Raw genomic sequence first — 27,268 nt, 5'->3', positions numbered from 1 at the left:
GCCGGGAGGACGCGCGTCGCCTCGGGCACCTCCCCCGGCCGCGCGGCGGAGGAGGCCGCGGTGCGGGCAGGGGCCGGGGGAGCGAGCGCGGCGGGAAATGGCGGCCGGGTCGAGCTGAGCCGAGCGGGGCCGCACGAGAGGCGCCATGAGGCTGCTGCGCGCCCTGCTGCGCTGCGCCTCCCCGGGCAGCATCCCGCAGCAGGTGGACTTCTACTCGCGCTTCTCCCCCTCGCCGCTCTCCATGAAGCAGTTCCTGGACTTCGGTGAGTCCCGCCGCAGGTGCCGCCGAGGGGCTGAGGCTCGAGACGGCGTCGCGCGGCCATTGCCGCCCCTCGCGCGCGTCGGGGAGCCGCAGGCCTCGAGTCTGTGGCCGCAGGGCGGGCGGTGCTGGGCACGGGGCAGGGGGCCCCGCCAGCTCCTTGGCACGGCCGCGCGCCTCCGCCGCGTGCTGCTTCTTAATGCTCTCCTCTTGGCAGAACCGGGTTCTGCTTCCTTCCGCCAGAGCGGAGCCCAGATGGCTCCTTACCCAGAGACAAAACTGAGGCAAGGTTGAAACTCAGCTGGAAACTCGAGATCTGAGCGTCACAGAGGTGGCTTGGTGTTCCGCCAAACTGCAGCGCTGGGGAGAAGGTGGGGACAGCTGGTGCTGATGACAGCTGGTACTGCTAACACAGTATGCCAGCGGCACGCAGGCGTTACAGAGCGCAGGAAACGTGGAACGCTGCCGGAGCCGGCGGCTGGAACAATTGCGGCTGCTCTGCAGTCACGTGCCTGTCCCCAGCAAAAACACCAAGCGCTGCGTGCTTGGGAAAGCATGTGAGAGAGCAGAACGCTAACGCCAAGAACCAGACTGGGAATCTGGCCTTGAAAATGAGTACGTAGGCAGCAGGGTGGTCAGTCTGATGCTCCTTGCTAAAACCACACATACTGCTCCCAGGGTTGAGGAGTACTTGGAATGAAAAGGGATCGATTGTAGGCACTGCTCTGCTTCCAAGGCCACGCAGAGGAAGGTCTGCAAGTTATACTGGAAGGCCTTCGTCAATCCCGAGCGTTGAGCCATACTGCAGTAGGTCCTGTTTCTGTAAGCAGAGCAGCGTCATAAACTATATGTTAACGTATAACTAGTAAACAGCTGTACTGATCTTTATCTTTCTGTAAGTAAAACATAACTGAGAACTAACTCCGGAACCCCAGGCTTCCTACATAGGAAGATTAAACCGATTCTTTTAAGTATCCTCTTACTTCATCTGTCCATTCCATGTTTTGCACATTACAATAAAACGTATCCCATATTTACAGTTCCAGATTTTTACAGGAACCTCACTGTAGTCTTTGCTGCTATTCTATAAAGCAAAGAATCTTGCAATTCAAAGTGAGTTTTGACCTCTATTGTTTTACTGCTAGAATACCAATACGATCATTTTTGCCTTAAAATCAATATTTATTTTCAAGGTGTGGTATTTACCATGTCAAAAGGGATGCCACTTTCTCTCTATTACTACCTTGACATAAGGTTATCTTGAAAACTGTTTTGTTTTTGTCTTTGACCTAAGGATTTATTAAAAAACAGTAAGTAAACTAATAACAAAGGCAAAAAAGAGTATAGTGGAACACTAAAACAATATTTGTCTGTGAGACGTTCTGTAGCCGTTGCAATCCAGTGGTGTTTTCATGGGGAAATTTTTTTGGTTCCTTTTGTAAAAGTGAGAGTGATCAAAGAGAAAATCATGAAAACTAGCAATACTAAGAGAAAGTCTGCTTTTCTCTTTTTAGTTCCTCTGGTTCTCAATCTAGTAAATGAAGTATCCTGTAAGCAAATTTAGGTCTTAATCTTACACATCAGTTGTATCTTGGGTTGTACGTGCAAAGTGCTTTCTGTAGGAGCCTTATCAATTCTTTGTGTAGATAGATCATAACTGTGCGGGGAAACAAAGCCATCTGCCCATTCACTGAAATCCTGTTTACCCTAAGCTGCCTTCTAATTTTGACCCAGGATTCTGGCCTCCAGGGACAAAGCTACCTTGTGGAATGTCATTTGCCAGTTGCATGGAGCAATTTAAGATTATTGTTACATTCTTATACCTTCAGGTTGACTAGTTCATGGAATTTTTACCTGAGAAAAGGGAAAGGCCAGTAACAGTCATGCCAGAAATGCAATCTGACTAGGGAGAAGAACGAGGGGTTTCTGGGCTGAGGTCATATATAGACAGTGTGTAGTACTGGTAAGCGCCATCTTCTTCCCCAACTCTTCCCCTTATCAAACTGAAGGACTGAGCTGAGCAAAAACACCACAGAGCTAATTCTTAGGAGTTACCTATTGCAAAACACCAAAACTGAGGTACGTACTTCACAGCAGTACATACTTAGTTAAGTTTAGATGCCATTGATGTGGCACTGCTGAATTCTCAAAGTAAGTCCAGCTGAGAATAAAGCACAGCATTTCTTACCCTCTTTGCCTCCCACCTCCTCTTTTCTGGCCTAGTGAAACAAGTGTGGGAGTGAATTGATGCCTTGACTTAATAACCGCATATAATTGACATGCACACAGACTCCAACAAATAGCTTCCTGTGCTGGTTTCACTTGCTTTTCATGAATGTATCGTTTCATCGGTGGTAGTTAGTCAATGTTTGCTACACATGCAATTTAATTAGATAGAAGTTGTATTTAAAGTTGAATGGTGCGGGCCAGCAGTTCTTGCAATAGTTACTCTGAAATACTTAAGATTGTCCTTATCTCTACAGAGCTGGTAGGTTTCCTTTTGAGTTAACAGTTTTAAATATAAGTTTACTGCTGCCTTGAAAGAAACACTGGCATACCAGACTGTCTGAGTCAACTTTAAAACCTAACCAAAGGCCTCTTAAGCAAGAATGTAAGGGTTTGTGTAGTACTCTGCTATAAATGCTGACTTTATTCTAATGTTGTCAAACATTTTTTTTGGTCCTAGGATCTGAAAATGCTTGTGAAAAGACTTCATTTATGTTTCTGCGACAAGAGCTGCCTGTAAGATTAGCAAACATAATGAAAGAAATAAGCCTGCTTCCAGACAATCTTCTCAGAACACCTTCAGTTCAGCTGGTGCAGAGCTGGTAAGAGGTGTTATTTGATTCCTTTAAGGGTGACTTTCTTCATATACACAGCTGGAGGAACAACTTACTAAATTCTACAGAAAGAAACACTTACTGTACTCATAACATGAACGTTATTTAGAATGAGTAAATATCCCAGTGGGACAGAAACTTAATTTGAAGACATGGGAAAACAAACAAACAAACAAAGAAAGCCCTGCAGGAGCAATTAGATAACTAACAAAGGAATTAAAAATCATTAACTATTCCAGACAGTCATGTATGAGAATTCAGTAATAACAAAAATCCACCAGAGCAATGTTTAATAGAGAACTTACCTAAAATGAAGAAGCTACTGAAGAAACCAGTAGAAGCATCTAAATGCACAAAATGCTTGCAAAACAGAATAGAAACTGTCTAAAAGACAGGTTATTGCAGACTGAGAGGAAGGGCAGAGAAAATAAGAAAATGATAGAAAGCTCCCAAAGCCAGAGAACAGCAGGATCAATACAAGGCTATTAAAATTAAAAAGCCGTCCTTTGAAAAGTAAAATTTGCTTTTAAGTAAGTAAGTAATTTATGCATCAATTTTTGCAATATGGAAACAAAACAAAGGGATTGCTTGGCAACTGCTAAAGGCACATGGTGTTCTGGAAAGGCTTTTAGTGTTAGGAGAACTGTCTGCCATTGAATGAGTAGGGTTGATTTGATGACTGAATATAAAAAGAGATATCAGTATAGATGAAGGCTCTCAATGAAACATGAAAGCTTAAATTCTTGTGATACTGAATTATATTGACAAAACGGGAAGTTTATTCCACTTGGACAAATGCGAAGTAAAGCAGAGAGCAACCTCCTCCCCTTCCATGCTTGCTCACTCACAATCAGAAATTTTGGTGCAACTGTGGATGTTTTTTCTGAATGTCAGCTGATGGGCAAGAAGGCAAGTAGTGTTAGGAACTAAGTAACCAATGGAGTGGAGGAGAATATAATTGCACCACTGTGTTAGTCTGTTATTTTTCTGAATCAGTTCTAGTCACTCCATCCTGAACAGAAAAGACCAGGAGGGATAATCAAAGGGTTGGAAAAGTTTCTATGTGAGGGGAAACCAAATAGAATTCTTTGGCTTGGAGAATATACCTGAGGAAAGAAATGGCAGAAATATTTAAATTGTGAACAAGTTGTTGGGTGAATTTTCTAATAACGGGAACTAATTAGGGCTGCAAATAAGTGATCAGCCATTGGGTTTAAAATGGCAGGAAGACCGTTTATGCATTTTGATTAAATTGTGGAATTCATTGCTCTGGAAATTTTGGAAGAAAACATCATGAATGCATTCAGAAACATCTAACAAAATTCACAGGTGATAGATCTGTGGGATATATAAAATAAAACTATTTAGATGCAACCAGTACTGGAATATTGCTAACCAGAGAGAACTGAGGAGGTTTATTAGCACTGGTCTTTGTCGTGTTTCTTTCTTTTAAAGGTATGTCCAAAGTCTTCAGGAGATCCTTGACTTTAAAGACAAAAGTTCAGAAGATTCAGGGGCTATTCACAGGTAAGGATCTGTCACGTCTATCAATACTAACACGTATAAAAACTGGAAAGAAAAGAAGTGGTTTAGAAAAATTTCAGCTATCTTCAGTCTCTAGGTAAGAATCACAGTAATATTATCCCTTACCCCCTGGAAGGGAGGAACACTGAAACATGGAACAAAGCACTTTTATGCCATATCATTCTGCTCTTGGGGCTTTTTTTTGTTACACTGAAGAAACTGATGATTAATGAATACATTTGCAATGTTGTCAGTGTTGTGTGGAACTTTTCACCTGTGCATTAGGTTTGGTCGTTGTTGGCTGACCATAGCTACCATTTGACAGGCAGGGGATGGTTTGCATGAACATGGTTGGCAGAATTTTCTCTTCTTTTGGCATTAATCAAGAAAAAAACAGTAAGTAAACAATAAATGTATAAATCATCACCACTGGTGGCACCATTACTGACTTTTTGAGTGCAGGTTGCATGAAACGATTTATATGCCCTAAAGACTGGCCTGTCTTCTCACTGCAGTAGGCAGACCCATGGTACTTCTGTACACAACCGTCTTCATTTTCATGGGCAGATACTCAATTTGCCAGAGGATTAAATTCACTTGAAAGTGAACAACTAACAATGTATTAATTTTAGTTTTACAGATACTGTGATAAAAATACGCAATCGACACAATGATGTAATTCCTACTATGGCTCAAGGAGTAATAGAATACAAGGAAAGCTTTGGCATCGATCCGGTGACCTCACAGAATGTGCAGTATTTTTTAGACCGTTTCTATATGAGTCGCATTTCAATTAGAATGCTCCTTAATCAACACTGTAAGTGCTGTTGTTGAAGGGAGGGGAGGGGAACGTGGTACCTGTAATATGTCAGTATTTTCCCTTCATTTTTAAGTGCTTAATACTTCTTAGACACTTCTTACAAATATTTATTAATAATAATCTTTTAAATACAGAAAAGATCAGAATTACAGATCGTCTTTGAATTTGTTTGGCAAAAATGAAGATATAAACTAGAATTATAGAAATTATATTGGATATTAAAGAATATTGTCTTTTTTTGGCAGCTTTACTGTTTGGTGGGAAAATTAATCCAGCTCATCCAAAACACATTGGAAGCATTGATCCTAGCTGCAATGTTGTTGGAGTTATTAGAGGTAAATCCAGAGAAGAATAATAAGAATTCTGAAAACTTGCATGACGGCAGAGTCTGAGAGCCAATACACATCTTGGAACAGAAGTTTAAACTAAGTGTAATACAGGTTTTTTTTTTGTTTTTTTTTTTTTCAGTTTTCTCGCAAAAAACACTTCTGTGAGAAGATAAAAAATCTCACTGGCAGTGCACAGTGTTTTCAATTTTTGGTTTTCTTTTGGGCAAAGTGTAAAGGGGAAAAGAAAAACCGGAGGGGGAAATGTAACTTTTTGTGTTTTTCTTACAGACGGCTATGAAAGCGCCAAGAGTCTTTGTGATTTGTATTATATGAGCTCTCCAGAACTCGTCCTTGAAGAGTTGAATAGTAAGTGAATACAGGGTGAGGCACTTTCCTGAATGTAATGATAGCTTCTTCTGTAGCAGCTGGTAAAATGTTCTCCTTTCACTTTTTTATATAGTTAATATATAGAGAGCTAATATAGATTTAGATATTATATCCTCTACTGCATACTGTTTTTTTAAACCTGGCAGAAGGCTTCTCCTATTCCTAGCACACACTTGTACTTGCAGTCAGATACAACATAGTCAAATCATTTAAAAAAATTATTTGAGCCTGTTGTCTTTGACTTGAAAACATTTGCAACTGTATACCTATGACCTACCTATGCTAAAGAGCCTTTCTAACACTGCTTACTGGAGTGCTTCTCAAGTTAGTAGAAGTTCAGACAGACCCACAAAAAGAAGCAATCAGAGTTACTTCTGCAAGTAATTGCAACAGCCAAAGTACTCTGGGCAGCGTGATCCAGTGGAAGGTGTCCCTGCACGTGGCAGTGTGGTTGGAACTAGATGGCCTTCGAGGTCCCTTCCAACCCAAGCCATTCTATAAATTTTCTTTCTCTTGCAAATTCTCTTAACAGTGCAAGTATACATACTGAATTACTACAGGAATGAATACAAGTTACCTAGTTTGACATTCAATTATTTAGACTTTCTTTTCTGCAGTTAAATCACCAGGACAGCCCATGCAAGTGGTGTATGTACCATCCCACCTCTATCACATGGTTTTCGAACTTTTCAAGGTCTGTTGAATTACCATTACATAATCCTTTTACAGAATTTGTTTGCTTAGTAAGATTGTATTTGTTTGACTTTCTGAACCAATTCTAGATAGCAGTGTGTTTTTGCAAATGCAAGCTTCTCGCATTTTAATGGTGGGAAAATACCTAAAAGTTGTACTATTTAGACAAATAATAACTGCATAGAAAGTGAACATCTTTCTCCTTTGCCCAACCGCTGAAAACCTCTGACAACTTCTTCAGTAGACAGAAAAAGCATATAAAGTGTATAAAGTTATTAAAGCAAGTGAGAATAATATTTGTAATTTTGGGGACACTTTTAACCTGTACAACAGGCCCTGTATAACTTTCTTCTAGGAGTTACTTCTATCCTAGACTTTTCTTGGATCTTTGTGTCCTACTGAATATAGATTGCATTATACAGATTTCTACAAATAAAATTTAACACTAAAATATTTAAATGTTTATTCTAAACAGTTTAAATAACTCCAGCCTGTGTAATTCCAATAAATTACACAAATCTTGATACTGAATAAACCAGAAGTATTCAAAAAACTATTTTGAAACTATGTTTTTTTGTCCAAATTCAAAAATATGTGATAAAATGACCTTACTTTCCTAAATTGATGTTTCAAAATAATGAAAAAGGAGGTAAAAATAGGCTTTAAGTTCTCATACTTGAAAATTGCAGAATGCAATGAGAGCCACCATGGAACATAATGCTGATCGCTGCATTTATCCTCCGATTCATGTACACGTCACCTTGGGAAATGAGGATTTAACTGTTAAGGTACTTAATTATTGCTTATGTTATTTTGAAGGTTATTATTGATTATTGTTTTCTTCATGCCTAGCTTATACATGACCATGACTGAAAACAAAGCAGCATCTTTCTACAGTTGTCGTGGCAGCATTTTGCAAGCCAAAATGCTTTACTGGAGGCCTGAAGCAGCTCAAAAAAGGGAAATGAGCACTGAATATTCCATGTAGATCAAATCTGCCTGAAGTACAGTTTGCAGACTAATATGTTTTTCTTATGTACAACACTGATTTGGATTTCAAAGGTCAGCAACAAGCACTGGCTTTTTCATAGGTTTAACAAACATGTAGTAAAACAATTCTTTGGACTTGCTCCTTCAGTAATGAGCTTTAATACATTGTCTTTCACTGGAAGTAGTTATAAGTAATAAAGGTGAAAATACACAGAACCTGACACTTGTTGAAATCAGTAGATATAAATACTGACTTCAGACAGAACTGAGTTATGAACAACATAAAAGCAATGCAAAATTTAAGTAGAACTTTCAAGAGATTCTGATTACCTTTTATGATGGTGTTTTATTCAGTTGGTTTGAATAAGGGATGATAGGGAAGAATTCATCTATTGCTGTAGCTAAGATGAGAATTTAAGATGACCATCATTTTCTAGGGACAACTTTGTATTATATTTTACCTGAATTTTCTCTGGATCATTGTTTGAGAGATGCTGTCTTTTATAAAACTGTATTGAAGAACATAATGCTGTGTGTTTCTTGTTCCAGATGAGTGATCGTGGTGGAGGAGTTCCTATGAGGAAAATTGACAGACTGTTCAACTATATGTATTCAACAGCACCGCGTCCACGTGTTGAGACATCCCGAGCTACCCCTTTGGTATGCAAATCTTTTATACCTTGTCATCCTGAATATGAGTAATAATCACAAGGGAAACCATTCAGCCAAATCCATGAAGTACTGGTTTTACACAGTGAGTATGACCATTTGGATGTTACAGCTTAATTCAAAGATTTTCTTGAAAAATGTGGAAATTGTATGAAATCCTAAATTACCAACAACTGTTTAAAATTAAAGATTCCATTTCTCTCTTATCAAATATAGAGATGAGCTACCTCAGGCAGAACAACTAGTTATACTGCATACAAGCACAGAACTCTGAATTCTTCTAGTGACCACTGAAAGAAAGGGGAAAAAATTACTATAGCATCAGTTTTGGATCAAATCCATAGTTTCAGCTGTGCTATGTAGTCAGTTGTACCATTCCCCAGCAAGAATGATGGTACACAGATACGACAGGGTACACGAAGAATCTACTTCAGTCTCGTGGTCTCATGTGAACGTAACAGATGCATGAGAAATACAGTAAGAAGCTCTGAACAGCTCTCCTGAATTTGTTCTCTCAAACAGTAGCACTGAGAATGTAGCTGTTGTTGTTTGTTGTTCTTGTTAAGGAGTTTTAACAGTTTTCTGCACTTAGCTGACCGTGCAACTCACTAAGTAACAGATCTTTACATAAAACCAGGGAGAGTATTCTTAGATAAATTCTTTCTCAAATACAGTAGATTAAATATATATATGATTAAAAAATCAGGCTACATCCTACTGCTACAGACAGGGCTTGATAGAATTGTAGCATAAGCTATAAATTCCCATTAGTTTCTTCTTGAACCTTTTTGTATATACTGATGGTGAAACGTACCTGACTTAAGAATATTAAACACTTAAGATCAGCAGTGCTGTAAGGCACTCAATACAGTTTATTCTTGAAAAAAGCTACTCAAACACAAGAACTGTTATCTAGCAGCCCTGTCTGACAAAGGAATGAAACAGTTTTCTCCTCATACTCACAGGTTATCAATGTTTTTTTTTCCTGGGGTGAATTCCTTACTGTCAAACATTACGCTTAGATCCTCTGTTTACCTTTTAAATTACAAACCAAAACCAACCACTGACTGATGCTGTTAATAAAAATATACTTTTTCTCCCAAATCAGGCTGGATTTGGTTATGGCTTGCCCATATCACGTCTATATGCACAATACTTTCAAGGAGACCTGAAACTCTATTCCTTAGAAGGTTATGGCACAGATGCAGTTATTTACATAAAGGTATGATCTGTTATTTCACTTTACCATTTTAACTTCGTCATCAACTCCATTAGTGAATCTCTTTGTTCTGTTATTTTTTTATTAAAAAGTCCGTTATGGTCTTATCTATTTACAGGCCTTATCAACAGAATCAATCGAAAGACTCCCTGTATATAATAAAGCAGCCTGGAAACATTATAAAGCAAACCATGAAGCAGATGACTGGTGTGTGCCAAGCAGTGAGCCAAAGGACATGACTACTTTTCGCAGTACATAGCTTTTTGCTCTACAGTTCCTAAGATGTATGTTATGTAAAGGGAATTTGAAAGACCCTGGTTTATGTCAAGATGCTGAGCCACGTTTGATCTGTGAAAATCATTTTAAGGGGAATAACAAAGTTTAAATCTATTGCTTTCTTTCCTGGAATTTAAGAAAAAAATAATAAGCTGTTCATACTTTTTAAGAAGGTCAATGCTTAATTTGTTACACCTTCTATTAATGACTACTTTCTGTAGTTAAATCACGGGAGCAGTACTTTCAAGTTTTATAGAGACCAATGTAACCTATTTCATATCTACTGAGAAATGTATTAGGTGATATAATTACAAATTTTTTTAAATGGGACTATTGAAAAAGCTTGCCAGAGTATTTTTCCATTATACAGTGTTGGAAGATTAATGAAACACTCAACTAAGAAATAATAAGGAGCTTATTGCTGTACCTTTGCACCTGTGTGGCGCTTTCTATTTCTTGACCTTAAGCATGCTGAAGCCTAATCTTGCAAAGTTAGAAATATTGCCTACACACTATTCATCTTTTTTTTCACAGCTTTAGAAACCACACGTAGGTCTCTAGGAATAGTAATTAAAAAAAAAAATCAGTTCTAGCTGCTACCACTGGTATAATCTATCTCAGGTAGGTGGTATCAGTCATATTTCTTTGGTGGTAATGTGAATATTTAATGTGTGATAAACTTACCTTTCCATGATCATTGTGAATTAGTAAGTAGTGTTGGCTTGTGTACAGTAAAGGTATGCTGTCTTACATTTGTTTATATTTCTGTAGATAATATCAAACCACAGTATCAGTGTTCTAGCCCTAGTGAGATCTCAGACTCTGGGGTATGTCAGGTTACAGCTGTAAATTAAAAATATTTTTTAATTAACAGATTTTTAAAATTTACTGTTAGTAGGGAATCTCTATTACTTGGAGAATAGAAACTACTTTCTCAGGAGTATTTTAAAAAATGTGGAATTAGTAGGTTTTGAAGATACCTTTGTAGTTGTGGTGGGCTTCTGGCTTCATTCATCTAGTTACATCAGGTCATGCTATAATGCGAATAAGCTAAGCAGAATATGTTCATCAGGCAAAGGCAAACTGTCAAAACACACTGGGGATGACAGGGAAACAAGCATTACGTTTCAGGTACATAGTCCTTCAGTAAAGGATTCAGCTTCTCTTAATGCCTACTGTTCCAGCTTTGTTGAAGTCAGACTCATCTGTTTTGTATTTTTATATAATTCCCGAGCATTTTAGGAGTGAAACAGTTAAAGACCTCTAGAATTAAGCCTTTTCCCTCAGGTAACTCATTGCATATACTCCTGCAATTTAGTCATGCAGTAGACATGCGTAATTGCTCTCAGGAAGAGTGAGCCTAAATTTTGCTAGGTTACTTGCGCTGTGCAGAGCACAAGGTGAGATACCACAAGTGAAGGGCATAGCTGGTACATGAGAACTTGCAGTCACGCTGTTCTAGTTGTAGCTGAGCCAGACTAAAGATTATCACCTGCTACTCCCTAGTCTCAATGTGCAAAACAGTAAAATGGTTTTGTACTCTTTTCAAGCTAACATGGGTCACTTTAACAGGAGGAGGTTACAGAATGGCTATGTATGTCGTTACACTGACACTCTGAGGGAGGATTAAGTAATCAGTTAACTGCTCCACTCAAGCTTGGGGGCGCTTGGGTCCCTGTTTTATTTTCTTACAAGGACATGAATTCATGACTGTTTGAAATCTCTTTCAGTCTGCATGGCTAAGGCGAGGGGAAGCTACAGCTGCTCCCTTCAACCCTGTAAGAGGATGAATGTGAGGAATTCTACATATTGTAAAACGGGGCTCGTACAAAATTTAGAGGGAATGTTTGCAGCTATTACATTTGCTGAACTAAAGCTTAAGTTACAGCAACGGCTTTTAAAAACTTAGCTCTGAAGCTGAACATTCTAGCGCTCATGCTGTTTTAAATATTTAAATAACTAAATTGAGCAATTTTAGTAATACCTGAGAACCAGAAGAAATGTTTCTGAAGAAAAACAAAATTGCTTTTTTCCTATGACGTTGTTTTAAACATTTCACATGGTATTGAAATAAAAGCCCTTTCATGCTCTCAGCTAGCTACCAATTGAATTCTCATTATTAGAGAAACTTGCCGTGTAATTATACTTGTTTCTCCCTACCCGCCACCCCAAGTGAGCGTGGTAAAAACACAAATGTAGCAACATATTGCTTTACAGTGTTTAACCCTACTCGTAAGTTTGATCTATTAGTTTTGTTTTAAATAGAAGTTCAGAAGATGATTTTGTTTAATATTTTCATTGCTGTACTGCAGTCATCATTAGCACAGTTTATAGTGAAGTAGTATACTAGTTCAGTTATCAAAGTGCTGAGATTAATAGTTTTGTATGAAAATGACCTTAGTCTTGCACTGTAAAATTAATCTTGGTTTGTGTTAATTTTTTTGAAAGAATCACTACATTTATTCATTAAAAATATTTTAAAAATTACACTTTCAGTTGGGTGATTTTGTTGCTTCGTAACTAAACAAGTTCTGTAGAAACAGACCTCCTGTTCAGCATCTGACAGGTGTTAAAGTCTGTGGTAATCAGTGTTCTTATGCTGAGGTGCTAGGTGAATTTAGGATCTCTGCTATAGCCTCCAGTTAGCTGCAGCAGCCCTGTATGCAAGCAAGCCGTTATTTCCACTAGTCTCCTTCCTGAGAAACAAGCTCTTCACTGGGTGCAGTGTTGAGCTCAGTAAAAAGAAAAAGGGTAACACACAGAGGTATTCCCTGCTCTGTCTGAAAGCACTTAACTGAGAAATAAACATCCTTGACCGGAGTACAGAAAGTGCAGTTTTAGTTGTGTAATTCTAAGAATTTGATCGTTCTGTACTTCTAGTTCCCTTTTATCAGTAGGGCAGCAGTCCTCCCTGGTTCAAGGCCTGTGAATTTGGAGTACAAACTCAAAGCTACAAGAGACAAAGTAAATAGGTTAAATCTTGAGAACATAATTATTTCCGAATGCACACAACTGAAAACAGAGCCTTTCTTTAGAAGCAATTATTACCAAGATTCTTAAACTTTATTTTGGAAATGTATGGTGTGCAGAAGCATTTCCACACCATCCTTTTTCTGAAGTTGCCAAGACAATTATACAAAAAAAACCAAACAACTTGTGAAACACCAACAGCGAAGTTCATTCATTTAATTAAAATGAAACACAGTCCATAGATTTAAAGGAGAACTTGGTCCGCATACGCAAATGATGTAAGTTTTGTTCTAGTCCATTCTATGGTGGAATTGATACTTTGTTTCCGGAATAATCTAGTTAAAGAAGTGCTGTTATAGTATCTATAAAACAGTATGTAAATATACAAAACACCAATTCATGTTCTAAACTATATGGCATATCAAATCCTCCTTTAAAGAGAAATAATCTGTAGTCTACAACGGAACATATTTAAATACAATGCAGAAACCCAGTGCTTCAGTGATAGTTTTTCTACATTTCTTCCCTTGATGTTTTAAGTTTGAAAACCAGCAAAGTTTAAAATTAGCAAATATATAAATTTGGTCCGAAAAATCTTGTAGCAAGTAGAAAAGAGAAATACATGTATTGCAAATTGATCTTATTTGTAGCATAAATCTATAAAACTATGTATTATTTAGGAAAAATAGGTTAAAAAAGATCTTATTTATAGGTTTAAACCTTGTCCCAATATCATAAAGGTAGTGTACAGAGAAATTAATATTATGATTAGTGTATGTAGTTTGTGAAAACTACTTAATATTTCTTGTTATTTTCTCAGTAAATTGCAACACATGGAATTCAAAAACAACGTGCTATTACAGTGGGCTTAGTGTGAAAATGAATCATCCCAGAAATACATGAATTTAAAGAAAATACTCCATAAATTTGAAATACATGCTTTCTTAAATTAATTTGACATTACTGTTTTTTTTAAACACTTTTCTCTATACATCTTTTGTGGCAACAGATAAACAGACTGTCACAAACTGAATTTATTGGCAGGATTTTTCTACTGTCCCTCTACCAGATTCAACTCTATTAAATGCTAGTTGACTAATATCGGAATCATTTAAATACAGTATTCTACTTTCCACAAACGTGTAGAAATTTCAATTAAGAGGGCTTATGAGGCCTTAGAAGCACAAATATTAAGGCAGGAAGTTAAATTACTATTAGTACAGGCAGAGTCAACTAGGAATGAAAATACTGAAAACATTTAATTTTATTGGGTTGTAATGGGGAGGGACTAAAGTAAAAAAAACAAAACAAAACAAAAAACCCTACCATATTAAACTGTTGCACTTTCCCTTCTCCCCTCAATTGTACAATTATATACAAATCAGCTGAACTTCCTTAGAATGGAGCAAGTATGCACTAAGATTAAAGGCAGGGTCACTTTAGCAGCTAGATTCAAGAGTGGTTACCACTCTGGCAGTCTTGCGAACTTCTCTCTCTTTCTTTTGAACTTTTTCCTTCTGTTTTTCCAGTTTTTCTTGTGTTTTCCTAATATCCTTAATTTTTTTCTTTATTGTTGATCGGTCATTTTGACTGGAAACTCCCAAAGCCTTTGGGGATTAAAAAAAAAAAAAGCATTTTGTTACTAATTTTTCAACAGCACTATCAACAATACTTAAGCAAGAACAGTTTTAGGAGGTTTTCTTTTTTTTTTTTTTTGTTTTTACACTGGAAAAATTTATATTCAGTAACTACTCTTAAACTTCTGCTAAACATTTTTATTTTTAAACTAGGAATGCTGCTGAACTCGGATCAGCCAGCAGTGTTTTTTAACTGCTTGAGAAAAATCCAATCCCTGAGAGCTGATTCTAGGAAGTTCAGGTTTCTTTTAAAATTGCATCGTGTAGATTAAGAGAAATAAATAAAGCAGCTTAGTAACTAAAGACATCTCCACTAACGATGGGAAAGACTTTAACAACGTTAAAGTCCAAACCAAGTATGCACCTAAAAGGAAAGACAGGCCAGCTCTTTTAAAACCCGGAATCTTTGTGTCATTCCTGAGAAGAAAACTTTGGGAAAAAAAGCAGCGCAACAGTAGTTGAAAATCTTTTCTGGCGCATAATTCATTCCTTTATGATAAGAAAGATCTAGTGAAGGCTGACGGTAATAGAAAACAAGTGAAACAAATTTCCACCTTTCCTAGGCATTTCTTGTTTTGATGTACTATTAGAATTGTGTCTATTAACACAAGTGAATAATTTCTATAAACATTTGGTATGCTAATGCTGCACTCCGTACCGTGGCATTGCTTTTCTTTAGCTCATCCTTCATTCAAAGACTCCCATTCTTTCTGTTTACTTGTTTGCATATTCTATTGTCTGTTGACGTTTTAGGGCAGCCAAATGTGTTCACTTAAAAGTATTAAGGTTTTTAAGGTGTATTATAAAAAGCATAGATAAGTGCATAGCCAGTAATAGTGCACTTTGATTTTTGATCAGCAGATGGCAGCATCTGATTCCAAGTTACAGGTAGCAGTATCACACCTTTATGGAACTCTTAATAACATGAATTGTAAACTAAGTTACAAGCATTACCATCCCAGATGCCTCAGGCAGACATTCATTTGACAGACCAGTAACAGTATTTCTTTTCTGTCCAAGGAAATATTTGATTACAAGATAAAGGACATTTAGTGTTGTAAGACTATTCTCAAAATACAGGTGCGTTTTAGAGACCAAAGTTAGACACAATTTTTCCTCCCTAAAACACTCAAAGCCTACTACTACTACTGATCATTAACAATAATTTGCCTTGTGCTAGGATAGGCAAATGAACCTCATTTTAGTTGCACACCTTGCCCGTCCAGAAGTCAGTCTGATAATCTATTGAGAAATAAAAGCTTAAAGTATTTTCTAGCATTGTAAGGGACTCAGACCATGCAGCTTCCAGAGGCAAAATGACTAGAAAATGTTTGAAGGAACAATTTAATTTTTTAATTTTTACTTTTTTTTTCAGCAGAAGTAAAAAATTAAAAGCATTTAAGCCTGCAGTTTTTGTTTTCCCATTTGAAGAAGAAATATGGAAGAAATTTAGATTTCTAAAATTGCATCCTGCAATTCTATGCATTTTACTTGGCTGGATCTTGTTTTGATATGACCTTATGCTGAGATTGACTGTATATATATCAAGCTCCCCCTTGGGGAAATTTGCTGATTTTTATTTCCTTAAGATGAAACAAGGAAGATATACCTTGTAAAAAGGCAAGCTCTTATTTATTAGAAAAATATTTTCAATTTTAAATTCTCATCTAAATATAGTCTCAAAGTACTTAAAAACCACAACTCTATCCCTTAAAAAAAATCACGAAAACAGGAAAACAGACTTGGTAGTTAAAAGAACGGCTGAATAAGAAATGAAAACTATACAGTTACAAATCTATCCTGAGATATTCACATACCTTTAACTTATCACTGTCGAGTTGCATTAACTGCTGTCCATCTATGTTCATAGCTGTAAACTCTGAAATATACTGCTCCATGTTCATTCCCATTAGCCAGTGGCAAACTTGCTGTGTGGTCCATTCAGAGATAGGTCTACTGTGCCATTGATTCTGCTTCCCTGTTGTTGTGAATTCATCATCTAATGCCTAGTCAATTGAGAAAAGCCACTGTGAGCAATATTTTACATATGCTGGATTCTAGTTGTGAACTGAATCTCGGTAACAAAATATATTTTTAAACGTACTGTAGCTTCAAAAAGACAAACTCTTGAGATCACAGCTTATAGTCAGTTTGCCTAGGAGTTTGTTATAAACAAAAGGACAACACAACAACACTCAACACAAAGTCAGTCAGAAACAGTGAACACAAATGGTTTTCTCTAAGAAATCACATTTTCATGAAAACCATTCTCAACAAATAGCAAAGCATTTGCTAACGTTGATGTATCCAAAAAACCAACATGCTGTCTCAGTCAAAGTAGCCCAGTTCCAATACTAGATACTGCCCTATACAGCACCAAGAAGAATCAATCAAGAAGCACTCCGCTATATTATTGATTGTTCTTAAGGAAATCCAGAATACAAGCAATTCTAGCAGTCAAGAAATCTGACAACAATTCTAAGTACAGTTTTACTAAATTTGGCACACTTCTAAGGAGCGAGAACAGTTTATTCTTTCATCTGATCCCATCATGTCAACAAAATAAAGGGTCTGCCTAGTAGAAGGCCATCTGTGAAGAGCCTATAGCATTCCATTGATACTACATGTCTCCAGCTCACAAAACAGCTCACAGCCTCAATTTCAGTTGGCTTCTGAGGGGGAAAAAGGTACTGCTGTTAGTACTGAAGCACTTTATTACTTCATCACAGAAGAAAAGCTAGGTTAAACAGAGCTTAATAACTACAGAAGGAATTCTAGCGTGACACTTGAAGGAGAGCAACATCAGTTACTCTCCAAAGTGATCTCTTATTAGCTCTTTATTGAGTACAGGCTGCATTTAGAGTTGAAGATTGCTGTGTTAGGCAGCTTCTATAACTTATCAAGGATGTTTGTAAAAGCACCTCAAAGCATGCCTACTTTTGACGTGTGAGTCAACACACATCACACAACATTTGTAAATGTGAAACGTGGAAATAAGCATCTTTCTGTGAATGAATTGGAGATGCGACCCTGTATGTTTCAGGTAAGCAGCTAACTACAGCTTCAAAGTTGGAGGGATCTCACAAAATCCAGCTCCCTTAGAAAGCTAACTGAATGAACCAAAATAATTCCAGCAATTACATGGAAGATGTTAAGACTTAGGTCCATCACATAGTCTGAAACAAAGTCAAAATTGGACCTGAGAGATCAAAATGTTACAATGGATATACAAGCACAACTTAATATTTCAGAGGACTGCATATAATGAGAAATGCCTTCACTCTGTCTGGCCTATGAAGCAAAGGAGAGTGGTTACATTAGGAGCTAGTGCAGATGCACAGGAACAGACTTGTAGAGCAGAACAGTTTAGACAGAGGTCCTAATTTCTACAGTACAAGTATTTCAAAGGATTTTTTACCTTAGAATAGCTCTGGACTCGTCACACAGACTCAATGACCACTAGCAGTTGGAATGCATAGGGAACACTCAAAGCACCTCTGTGCTGATCTCCAAGATGAATCAAAGTAAGGCAAGTAGGATGATCTGGAGATTTGCTTCAAAACCGAACCCCTAATTAAAATGTTAATGCAGACATAACAAATATGGATATATTGGCCCTCCTGATGTGCAGAAGAACAGTAATTTTCACAAAACATCAAAGGGCTTTAGAGAAGGCTTTGCTTGAAGTGCTCTGTGCAGCACTTCTGTTAAGAGAACTGGAGCACAGCAAGTTTTCTGTCCAGGACAGCAAGCTTGGGGTGGTTGGCATAGAGAAACAAAACAGAAATTACAACAGGAATTTGAAAATGGCCATTTATTTTAAATCATTTTAGATAATCCTCAACCTGATGCTGTAATACAAAATATATACTGGTTACTTCTTTTGTCTCATATTAGTGAGTACTTGTGAATAACATACAAAAAAAATACAAATTTTTTATACTTCATATGTGACTTTTATCTCAGAGTATGGTGTGGTCTATCAGCAGCAAGAACGAACTGAAAAATATATTGCCAAATTTTTTTTTCCTACAAAGGCTAAAAATTATATATATTATATTTACTATTTCATTCCAGTTGGAACTTATTAATTTTACTTGATCTGTGCTAGCTATTCAGCTTCAGTTTTGTACTTTCAGAGTACTGTAAGAAGGTCTGTTGTGTCAAAGAGAGGCCCAGATTCATTCCTTTCTCCAGGTGAATGCAGTCCCCTACGGAATGCCAGGCAGCTCTCGGCAGCAGCTCCTCCATGCAGCATGGATTGGATCAGCTAGCAGCCTGCACCACACGAGTCCTCCAGACAGTGCTACTAATTCCAACCATGCTTTCAGTATATCAGATACTAGCAAACCCCTTCTGTTTCATATTAGTAAGGACACAAGCTAACATCGTAAAATAATTGTACCAAACACATTCAAACACATAAACATCATCTCCTCAGATAAGTGAGGGAGAAAAGGAAAACTTATACAGTATAAATTAAACTTTTCCCTACTGCACAAAAGCACAATTGTAACTTTTTTAAGCATACGAACAAGAATAAGAGAAGTGTGGCAGAATAAGATTAAGAATACTGATTTTTGAGTAATGCTTATTGGTCATTAACTAACACACTCCCCCCTAAAACTCTTTACCTTCCAGAGGCAGTACTGTCCCAACACAGTCACTGCTGCAGCTATCACCACACATATAAGCAACTTCAAATTCAGAAAGCAGAACTAGAACTACTTATGAAGAATGGAAGCATGAGAGAACAATGTGCCCTCCTGCATAAGAATATTAGTGATTCAGAAGACAAGTGTGGACAGACACACTGAAGGCACTAAAGACAAAAAACACAACCCAAGAAGAAACAAATGCCATCACACAATTTAAGAAGTTAAAATCTTCGAAAAGGTAAGCGAGGTTACCAGTAGCTCGCTGAACAACCAAACTGAGGTGCCATTGCTCTGCCTAGCTGACCACTAACCGCCTGCTACCACTAGGTCACTTTCCCAAACTGCACGAGAGCATCTGCCCAGAAGAGGCCGATTCTTCAGTGCTGCTCTCTTTTCCATTTCAAAGAGTTGTTTCCATCTCTAGTCCTTTAACAATTTCAGGATTTGTAGGGCAGCATGCAGTGCTGCATATTTATAGCATTGTTTTAAGACTGTTTTGACTTCTACACATTACCAGATTATTTTCACCAAAGCCTACTTTAATGTAGCTAGTAACAAACTCTCTCATTTATTAATCACTACTTATTTTTTTCCTTCCAACATTGTCACTATCAGTTTGGCTAGCCCTCTAACTCATTTCTGGAAGATGACTGCATTCAGATTTAATGACTCCTAGTCTATAAAGCATTTAATTGATAAAGATGCCTATCAGTCAAGCACCAAATGAGACAATAAATGAAAATGTTACCCAAGTGTAGATTTCAGGTTTCGTCTATACAAAAGAGGTCTCCACAAACCTGCACTGAGGTGAGGGGACAGTCAAAAATGTTGTAGTCTTCATACATCCAGAAAGTGACTTTAAATTATTGGAACAGAAATGTGTTATATTTAAAATTTAAAACTGCAGTTTGATCATACAGAGTTCATTCCAGTTTTTGTGACACAATGGGGATAAAAACACGAAGACCAATATGGGGTCTTCCAGTACATGCTCAATAATGGCTTAGGATTTTTTTACAGCATTCTTCAACATTAAATATGGAAAGAGTCATCCAGTTTCATTAAAAAAAATAAATTGGGTTCTATTAAACATGCTGTACTATGAACAACATCAACAAGACACATATACACACTTTGAAACTCACCTCATTTGAAGAGAAGATTAAAGTGTGTGAACGACCTGACAGTTTTGGTTCTGTCACTAACCCTGAAAGTTCACAACTTGGCTTGCTATGGTATGTATCATCTATGACAATTCTACTCTGCAAACAAGTGGAAATAACGATTTATTAACTCACTCCTTGAAACAGCAGATCATAAGATGATATTCTAGTAATTTTGATTTTTGGAAAAAAATACTATGACTATTATCTTTAGATCACATGTGAAATGTATTCACTGCAACATGTTTCAGACTATTTTTTGTTTAACTTCTGAATTCAAAACCACCACAACAAATTAAAAGTAATATCCCTAATAAGAGCACCTCGCGTGCAGAATCAGTCATAACCTGAAGTTATGTGAAAGCACATAAGGAAATGCACAGTTACTCCATCAGCAGGCACACCACTCTTAGGGAGAAGCAATTTAAGATTCAGTAAGTGGAACTGCTCGTGGTGGGTTTGTATTCAAGTGAAATCTACCAAGCACTACAAATGTGCTTCAGAAGGTGCTGCTCTCTCAATGAGATAAAAATCAAAGTTCTAATTGTTTATGGTCATTAAGACTTACATTTTGTATTTGCCCACATTCAAACTACTGTCATAGGCAGTAGAACAAAGGGGCCATCTTTGCCCAACATACAGTGAGGAGTAGCAATGAGCTTTCAGCAGTTTACAGATCAAGGTTTAAATTAGTTCATGGATACAGAATGCAAAGCTTGCCTAGAGACTGAATCTATAGGCCTCCCCTGTTCTGTACTGCTGTTTATTATAACAGCTTCAGTTTTGGGGTGGCTGCAACTGAGATACAGAATCATGTAATCTGAAGATCACCTTGATATGCAAACTTAGTATATATAGATATAAGATATCTTTAGAAGCATTTTTTTTTTAAGTTATAGGCTGTATCAAGCTACGTTAAATCTTCTTCATAGTTAAAATACTAAAAGTTGTAAAGACATTACTAAGCTCCAATCACTAGCATGTCTTCACAAAAAAATGACTCAACACTGTAACCATAATTGTGCAGTTTGGCAATCTGAATAAAAGCAAGTTCTTCTGAAATAAAAGATTTTGACTCACATCACCTTTTTGTAAGGGAATAAAATTCCAGTTTAAAGAATTTTACATTGTATGTAATCAAGTTAGAAATACAACTATTTAAGGAGGATCACATTGAAAGAATGTAAAATCTTCATAGTATTTACTGTTTACGTTCAGTGATTACTCTTGGTCTCTGTTGAAAAACTGGATCTCTATGTCCTGGCAATAGCAGCAGGATCTGGTTTCAAACTTAGTCATCAGCCACTAGCTGTTAAATGGCCCCAGGTCACCAGGCCAGCCTGGGACTCCAGCTTAAGGCTATGAAAAAAGCCTGAAGACTTCACATCAACATGGTAAGAAAATCCTTCTAAAGAAAACTAACATATGCTTTGCAGGATATTTTCTAATTTGACCACATCAATTTCTAAACCAGATCCCAACTTCTACCTTATTTTTCCTTTAATGAGTGAAAAATAAATCTGTTGGAAGCATGCCTCATATTTTTACCTCTATAAAATCTTCAGCACTCATCTTTGCTGCCTACAAACAGCAAGCAATTATTTACCTTTATTTTTGAAGTCTCTAGTCAACTACCTAAACTTTGTAAGGATGCCATACCATATATGTGTAAATAATCTGAGATCCCAGATAAAGCTGATTTAAAATATACTTTTCAAATGTAATTTATGCTTCTATAAAATAACAACTTTTTTGAAGTTTTCTTCATTGAGCGCCTTTATATTTGCGTTTTCACTTCTGTTTAACCTGAACTCTGAATTTTCTAGATTATTCTATCTTAGTTTTGGGGGCGGTAACTTGATATTTTCACAATTTTACCCCAAATTATTGATATACACTTCCAGTCTTTAAACAAACAAACAACCACCATAAACAAAACAAACCACAATTTGACCCTTCCTGCTATTCTGTCATGGAGTGCAGCATCCTACATGATTAATAAAATGTTTAATCTGCCATGTAGATTGTTCCATTAATTACATTAGTTAAAGATGATTTAAATCTAATGATGTAAATAAAATTTAATTACATTCAATGTTAGGAGCTTCTTCAGTCTTTTAAATGTATAAAGTATTACCAGAAACAAGAGAATTTTTTGTCCATCAACCAAACATCAACTACTTTCAACACACAGAGAAATGTACTGAGGAGCTCTTCTTTTAACCTCCCTTTTTTCTCTCCTTGCAGAGGAACTGTGAACAGTTCAGAAACAAAGTTGTACTATGGAAAAAAAAAATGAAGAGGACAGGATGACATTTGAACCTAAATATTTAGTGAGATGAGAAATAAATAAAAAGAAGAAAATATAATCAAAATAAAAGTATTTCAGTGTCTCAGCACCAGTTGTAATGTATTGTCTCTTCTCTTCCTCCTGCCCCAGTCTGGGCTTAGATTTCCTTTTAAAGATTTAGGGCCAGTTGCAAAGACTTTTCATTCCTGAAGAGAACTTGAATAGAAGAGGTTTTGTAGGTACGCTTCTCAAGATTTAAGGTACAGAGATATAAATAATTTACTCCACAGCATTCTTCATTGCAACAAAAATAAAACACTGCATACAAGTTTACAGAAGATAATCTGGAAGAGTGAAGAATGCAAGTGCTATATACATGTTTGTACTGTACTAGAGAACAGGCTGAAATCAATGGGCAGATTATGTGAAGGGATTTCTTCAAGAACTGTGTAATTTTGAAATTTTGTGAAGCTAAACTGTCTGCAAACAGATCACAGGATTTTAGTTCCCTGTGATTCTAATTCTCAAAAGTAACAAGAATTTGATTTGTTACTTTGCAAAGTTTCAAAGCCTAAGTTCAGTATTATTTTAAGAAAACAAGATCTTCCAAGATGCAGTAAGTATAAGTAAATTTCACAGAAACAGGATACAGTCCTTACACCATCAATATTAAAACACAAATACACAAATGAGACACAATGCCAAAGACTCAATGGCCTTAGAGTGTTACATGACAAGAGTTTCTACTTTTACCTCCTCATTAAAAAGTGCTTTCACTTGCTTATATGTGATACTACAGGCATAAGAGCAGAAAATATTAACACTATAAAAAGGAATATTCTTTCCTTAAATTCTCCTAAGATAATTTTGTCCCTACCATTACATTGTTCTAGTAACAAAACTCGCTGCTGATTGGTCAGGCACATTTCCTTCTCAGTTTTCAAGTCTTTTCACCAGGAGGTTTATCAGCCAAAGCCTTCTTATTTGTAGCGCAAACTTCACAGGCAGGTTAGGAACTACAAAGATAAGACTTTTCAAGTAGTATTTATTGTTATGTTACAAGCTTTAGAAAAAAAACCCCAAATGTTGCAAAGTGAAAACAGCCTGACTTGGGTGAGGCTGTACATGATTTTAGGATCAACTAATGCATGATAATCTGTTCTTTGACAGGGTCAGCTTTTTGTTTTACAAAGCAGACATATAGCTGAAGTCTACTATGTGATTCCAGCTGCTGGTTTGCAACTGGCACTAAGGAAAAGAGCAGAGCAGCTATTACATACTGGAGCACGAGAAGAAAGCTAAAAATAAAACAGTAGGCAAGAAGCTAGTTGGGAGGTTAAGGTGATAAAAAGCCTGGATAAAGCAAACAGATGAGCAAGAAAAGGGTATTAATTCAGAGGAATGTGAAAAGGAAGAGAGAGGACCTAATTTGGTAAGATCTATGCATTTTTGATTGTCAACTAAAGTACAGTACATATAGAAACACATTAAGGAGTGCTTAAGCGCATTAAGAGTCCTTATAGTAGAAATGCAGGAGTGGGATTTTTACTATGCTCTGAACAGTTACTTGCATCAGGCAGATAGGAGGAATTAAGAGGTGTAGAATGGGTTCTTCTAAGCCAGTGACTCTGTGAAAACTAAGCCACTGAATGTTTATCTACACAGAAAGCACCTTGATAGCTTTGCTACAGCCTACTAAGAAATTCTCTTCAATGTGGCTCTCACAATCCCACTATCTTTGGATTATTTATGAAAATACCTTAGCTTCAATAGAAGCAAATAACGCAGGAAAGTATAAAGACACAAGTCACATGCACACACACACTGAACAGTATTCTATAAAGGACAGCTCTACTTAAGGGATTAAAGGGTTCCTACTCTTAAGTTTCTATAGTATTGCGTGGTTCTAAAACCACTTTTTGTATGTTTTGCAAACTCATATACTGTGCGTGCACAAAGCTTAATCACATGACAGCCACTGTAAATTCACACTAAGAAATCAGACAATAGTTTAAAAACTGTATTATGATAGGATTTTAGTGCACTCAACATCTGCAGACATGGAAAGCCAACTCGTTATCTGACTGTTATGCAAAATATCAGCAAACTCCACAAACTACAGCCCCAGATGTTTCTCTCTAATAACTCTTAGGAAGAGAAGTGAAATAATTTTTTAGATGATCAGAGTGAAGAAGTGTGAAACTTAAGAACAAACTTAGTTTGTGAAGTTACTTAAATCACTACAATTTTGAATCTGACAAAATCCAAAGTAAAGAAGAATAAAGGTAACTCCTTAAGACTATCAGTAACAGTCTCATACTGAAATTGGTTTTAACAAAATATTTAAGACAGTACATACACTGTTTGTGGGCATTTCTGTCATGTAATTTTAATCCCACTACTGCCAATGGGCAAACAAAGCTACAAAACTGGGACACTATTGAAGGTTTTCCTAAACTTTTTACTTTTCACAACCATTTCTCCCAAATAATTTAAACAGTAGAGATGGGATTTTTATGGTTATAGACTGAACTGTGTAGTCTCACTGTTAAAGTCTGGTTAAAGTGCTTTAACTTATTAGAATATTACCAGTTACTCAGAAGCAATTTTCTCACAGAGAGTTGGATAGATGTTTCTCTCAGCTTTAAATACTTTTATTAAATGGGAATATTTGTACAGTCTCAAGCTTCTGAAGCCAAGTTTATAAAAGGTGATGCCATCTACGCCTGTCATCAAGATTCTACATACTAAGCACTACACTTTTTTACTTTGTCAAGATGCAACACTTAAATATTCAAAGCACAAATTAGTCATCTTTACCTTGCTTCTGTTCTTGTCTTGACCATGTTCACAGCTGTCCTGTCCACTCTGAGTAAAGTGCAGACTACTACTAGAAACCTGAGGCTCTTTGTGACTGTCTCCAAACCAAGAGAAAGGCATGCAAGTAGGTACAGGAGAATCCGAATCTGATGCAGATAGATTGTTGCCAGAGTCATCCAACAGTTCTCGAGAACCTCTAAAATAAATTGTTTTTAAATAAAACAAAAATGAAAACCCACAAGAAACAAGAGAACAAAAATATACACCACTCATTTGTACCCGTTTCACAGCACAGTGAATATTAACAATGAAAACTGAGACTTGCCCTTGAATATCCCTGCAAAATAATTTGAGTTATTGGTTAGTTTAAGATCTTCTGCAACATTTCACAAAATAACTAAACAGTTCCAAATCTTTGATAATTCACTCAACATTCTTTTCCTTCCTAAATAAAATATAGTTTTAATATTTAAGATACGGTATAACTTGTTAGTCTTACGAGCCAGTTTACGAAGTAACCTTGCTTTACTGTTTCCTCTATGCTACCCTTTTTACTTTAAGTACTTTAGAACTTTCAGTTACATTTTTTTCTTATGTCATGAGATTAGAAGCTCATCCCATACTCTTATAATAATCTTCACAGAATTTTGCCACTGCTCTACTTGAATGTACTTTAAGGTCAAACATTAATAATGATTTCAAAGGAATTCCTTAGTTAAAAATGCTAGGAATGCAGTACATACTTATGAAACAAAAAAGAACAAATACCTGCTATCCAGAGAACCTCTTACACTTTCTTTCTCTTGTTTCTTGCCCTTGCCCCCAGATTTCCGTAATCCACTGAAGTGAGAAACACAATTTTCATGTAGTGTTTACATTTACACAATGCAAAACTTTTCAGTAAGTTTCAACAGTTACAAAAAGCCACATTTGTATTGTTACACAGAGCATGACTTTGTAGATTATGCATGCAGTTAAGTACTGTCATTCGTATTTAAGAACCATGACCAAATTCTGAAAATTCCTTTCAAAAATCACATACAACCAAGATAAATTCAGAAAATGCCCAAATAAACTTAACATTGAGTGAATCAACCAAGAGAAAGAACATAATTTTATTGCTATATAAATGTGCACATGCAGAGTGACTTGAGCTAAGTTACTACACTGACTCTGTATGCATGTGTAGTAAGTAATTTTTATACTATATATTATGATTTATTTCTTAAGAGAAATCCTGTGGTTAGATAAAAATTGAAGAACCCCAATAATTTGAGGGGGAAAAGTATAGATAATTACAATCAAAATGTATAAGAAACATGAAGGCAACATTACTGTTTCAAGATGAAAAACCTGCCATCAAGCAGCATTACAAGATTTTATCAGCTGTTATATTCAGAGAATATGGTACTATCCAAAAACAACACTGAAAGCCATTTATTTTCAAACTAACACAAATAAATCTTACCCAAAATCTGGAAATCGCCTTTTAGACTTCCCTGATGATGCTCCTTCATTTGTTTCTACTGTTTTGTCTTCATTTTTCTTCTCTTCTGCTTTTCATAGAGGGGTGAAAAATAAAAACATTGTTCTAAAAATACTTGCAAGTTTCAAGTATTAATGATGAAAATGCTTCTAAATAAATAAGAACCTAAAACCTGAGTTAGAACATTCAATTGTCCTTTTGCCTTTCTCTCCCTCGTCCTGGTCAGTAGCTAGTCCAG

The 27,268-nt window shown here is 36.6% G+C and overlaps 2 protein-coding genes across 9 annotated transcripts in view; one reads left to right on the top strand and one right to left on the bottom strand.

Moving 5' to 3' along the window:
- PDK1 (pyruvate dehydrogenase kinase 1) lies at positions 1-10,703 on the top strand. Of its 2 annotated transcripts, XM_021400201.1 has the most exons (11): positions 3-263; positions 2,946-3,087; positions 4,555-4,626; positions 5,256-5,440; positions 5,689-5,778; positions 6,061-6,138; positions 6,777-6,853; positions 7,542-7,640; positions 8,392-8,502; positions 9,620-9,733; positions 9,849-10,703. In XM_021400201.1, the coding sequence occupies exons 1-11, from the start codon at positions 146-148 to the stop codon at positions 9,987-9,989; spliced, it is 1,227 nt and encodes a 408-aa protein (XP_021255876.1). In that variant the 5' UTR covers positions 3-145; the 3' UTR covers positions 9,990-10,703. The 2 variants fall into 2 exon arrangements, 1 of the variants encoding a protein (XP_021255876.1); XR_002439763.1 differs by lacking the exon at positions 9,849-10,703 and having other exon boundaries at positions 1-263; positions 8,392-8,596.
- Positions 13,037-27,268, bottom strand: part of LOC110400359 (neurabin-1-like) — a 49,142-nt gene continuing 34,910 nt past the window's right edge. For 4 of the 7 annotated variants that reach the window (XM_021400192.1, XM_021400191.1, XM_021400193.1 and 1 more), the window contains 6 exons: positions 27,013-27,100; positions 26,313-26,384; positions 25,545-25,740; positions 20,417-20,533; positions 16,431-16,619; positions 13,037-14,583 (listed from right to left, as the gene is read on the bottom strand). In XM_021400192.1, the coding sequence (XP_021255867.1) occupies positions 14,416-14,583; positions 16,431-16,619; positions 20,417-20,533; positions 25,545-25,740; positions 26,313-26,384; positions 27,013-27,100 (830 nt within the window). In that variant the 3' untranslated portion in view covers positions 13,037-14,415. The remainder of the gene's footprint in view (positions 14,584-16,430; positions 16,620-20,416; positions 20,534-25,544; positions 25,741-26,312; positions 26,385-27,012; positions 27,101-27,268) is intronic. The other 3 variants (XM_021400195.1, XM_021400196.1, XM_021400197.1) reach the window with 3 other exon arrangements.

Source organism: Numida meleagris, chromosome 5 (assembly GCF_002078875.1).
Source record: "Numida meleagris isolate 19003 breed g44 Domestic line chromosome 5, NumMel1.0, whole genome shotgun sequence".
Classification (NCBI taxonomy): Eukaryota; Metazoa; Chordata; class Aves; order Galliformes; family Numididae; genus Numida; species Numida meleagris.
This window is presented reverse-complemented; position numbering and strand designations above follow the sequence as displayed.

Excerpts from the sequence above, each read along its gene's own strand:
- PDK1 (XM_021400201.1), top strand. The coding sequence starts at position 146 with ATGAGGCTGCTGCGCGCCCTGCTGCGCTGCGCCTCCCCGGGCAGCATC. Across the intron at positions 4,627-5,255 it reads GATTCAGGGGCTATTCACAG|TTTTACAGATACTGTGATAA; the intron begins GTAAGGATCTGT and ends TATTAATTTTAG. Across the intron at positions 5,441-5,688 it reads AATGCTCCTTAATCAACACT|CTTTACTGTTTGGTGGGAAA; the intron begins GTAAGTGCTGTT and ends TTTTTTTGGCAG.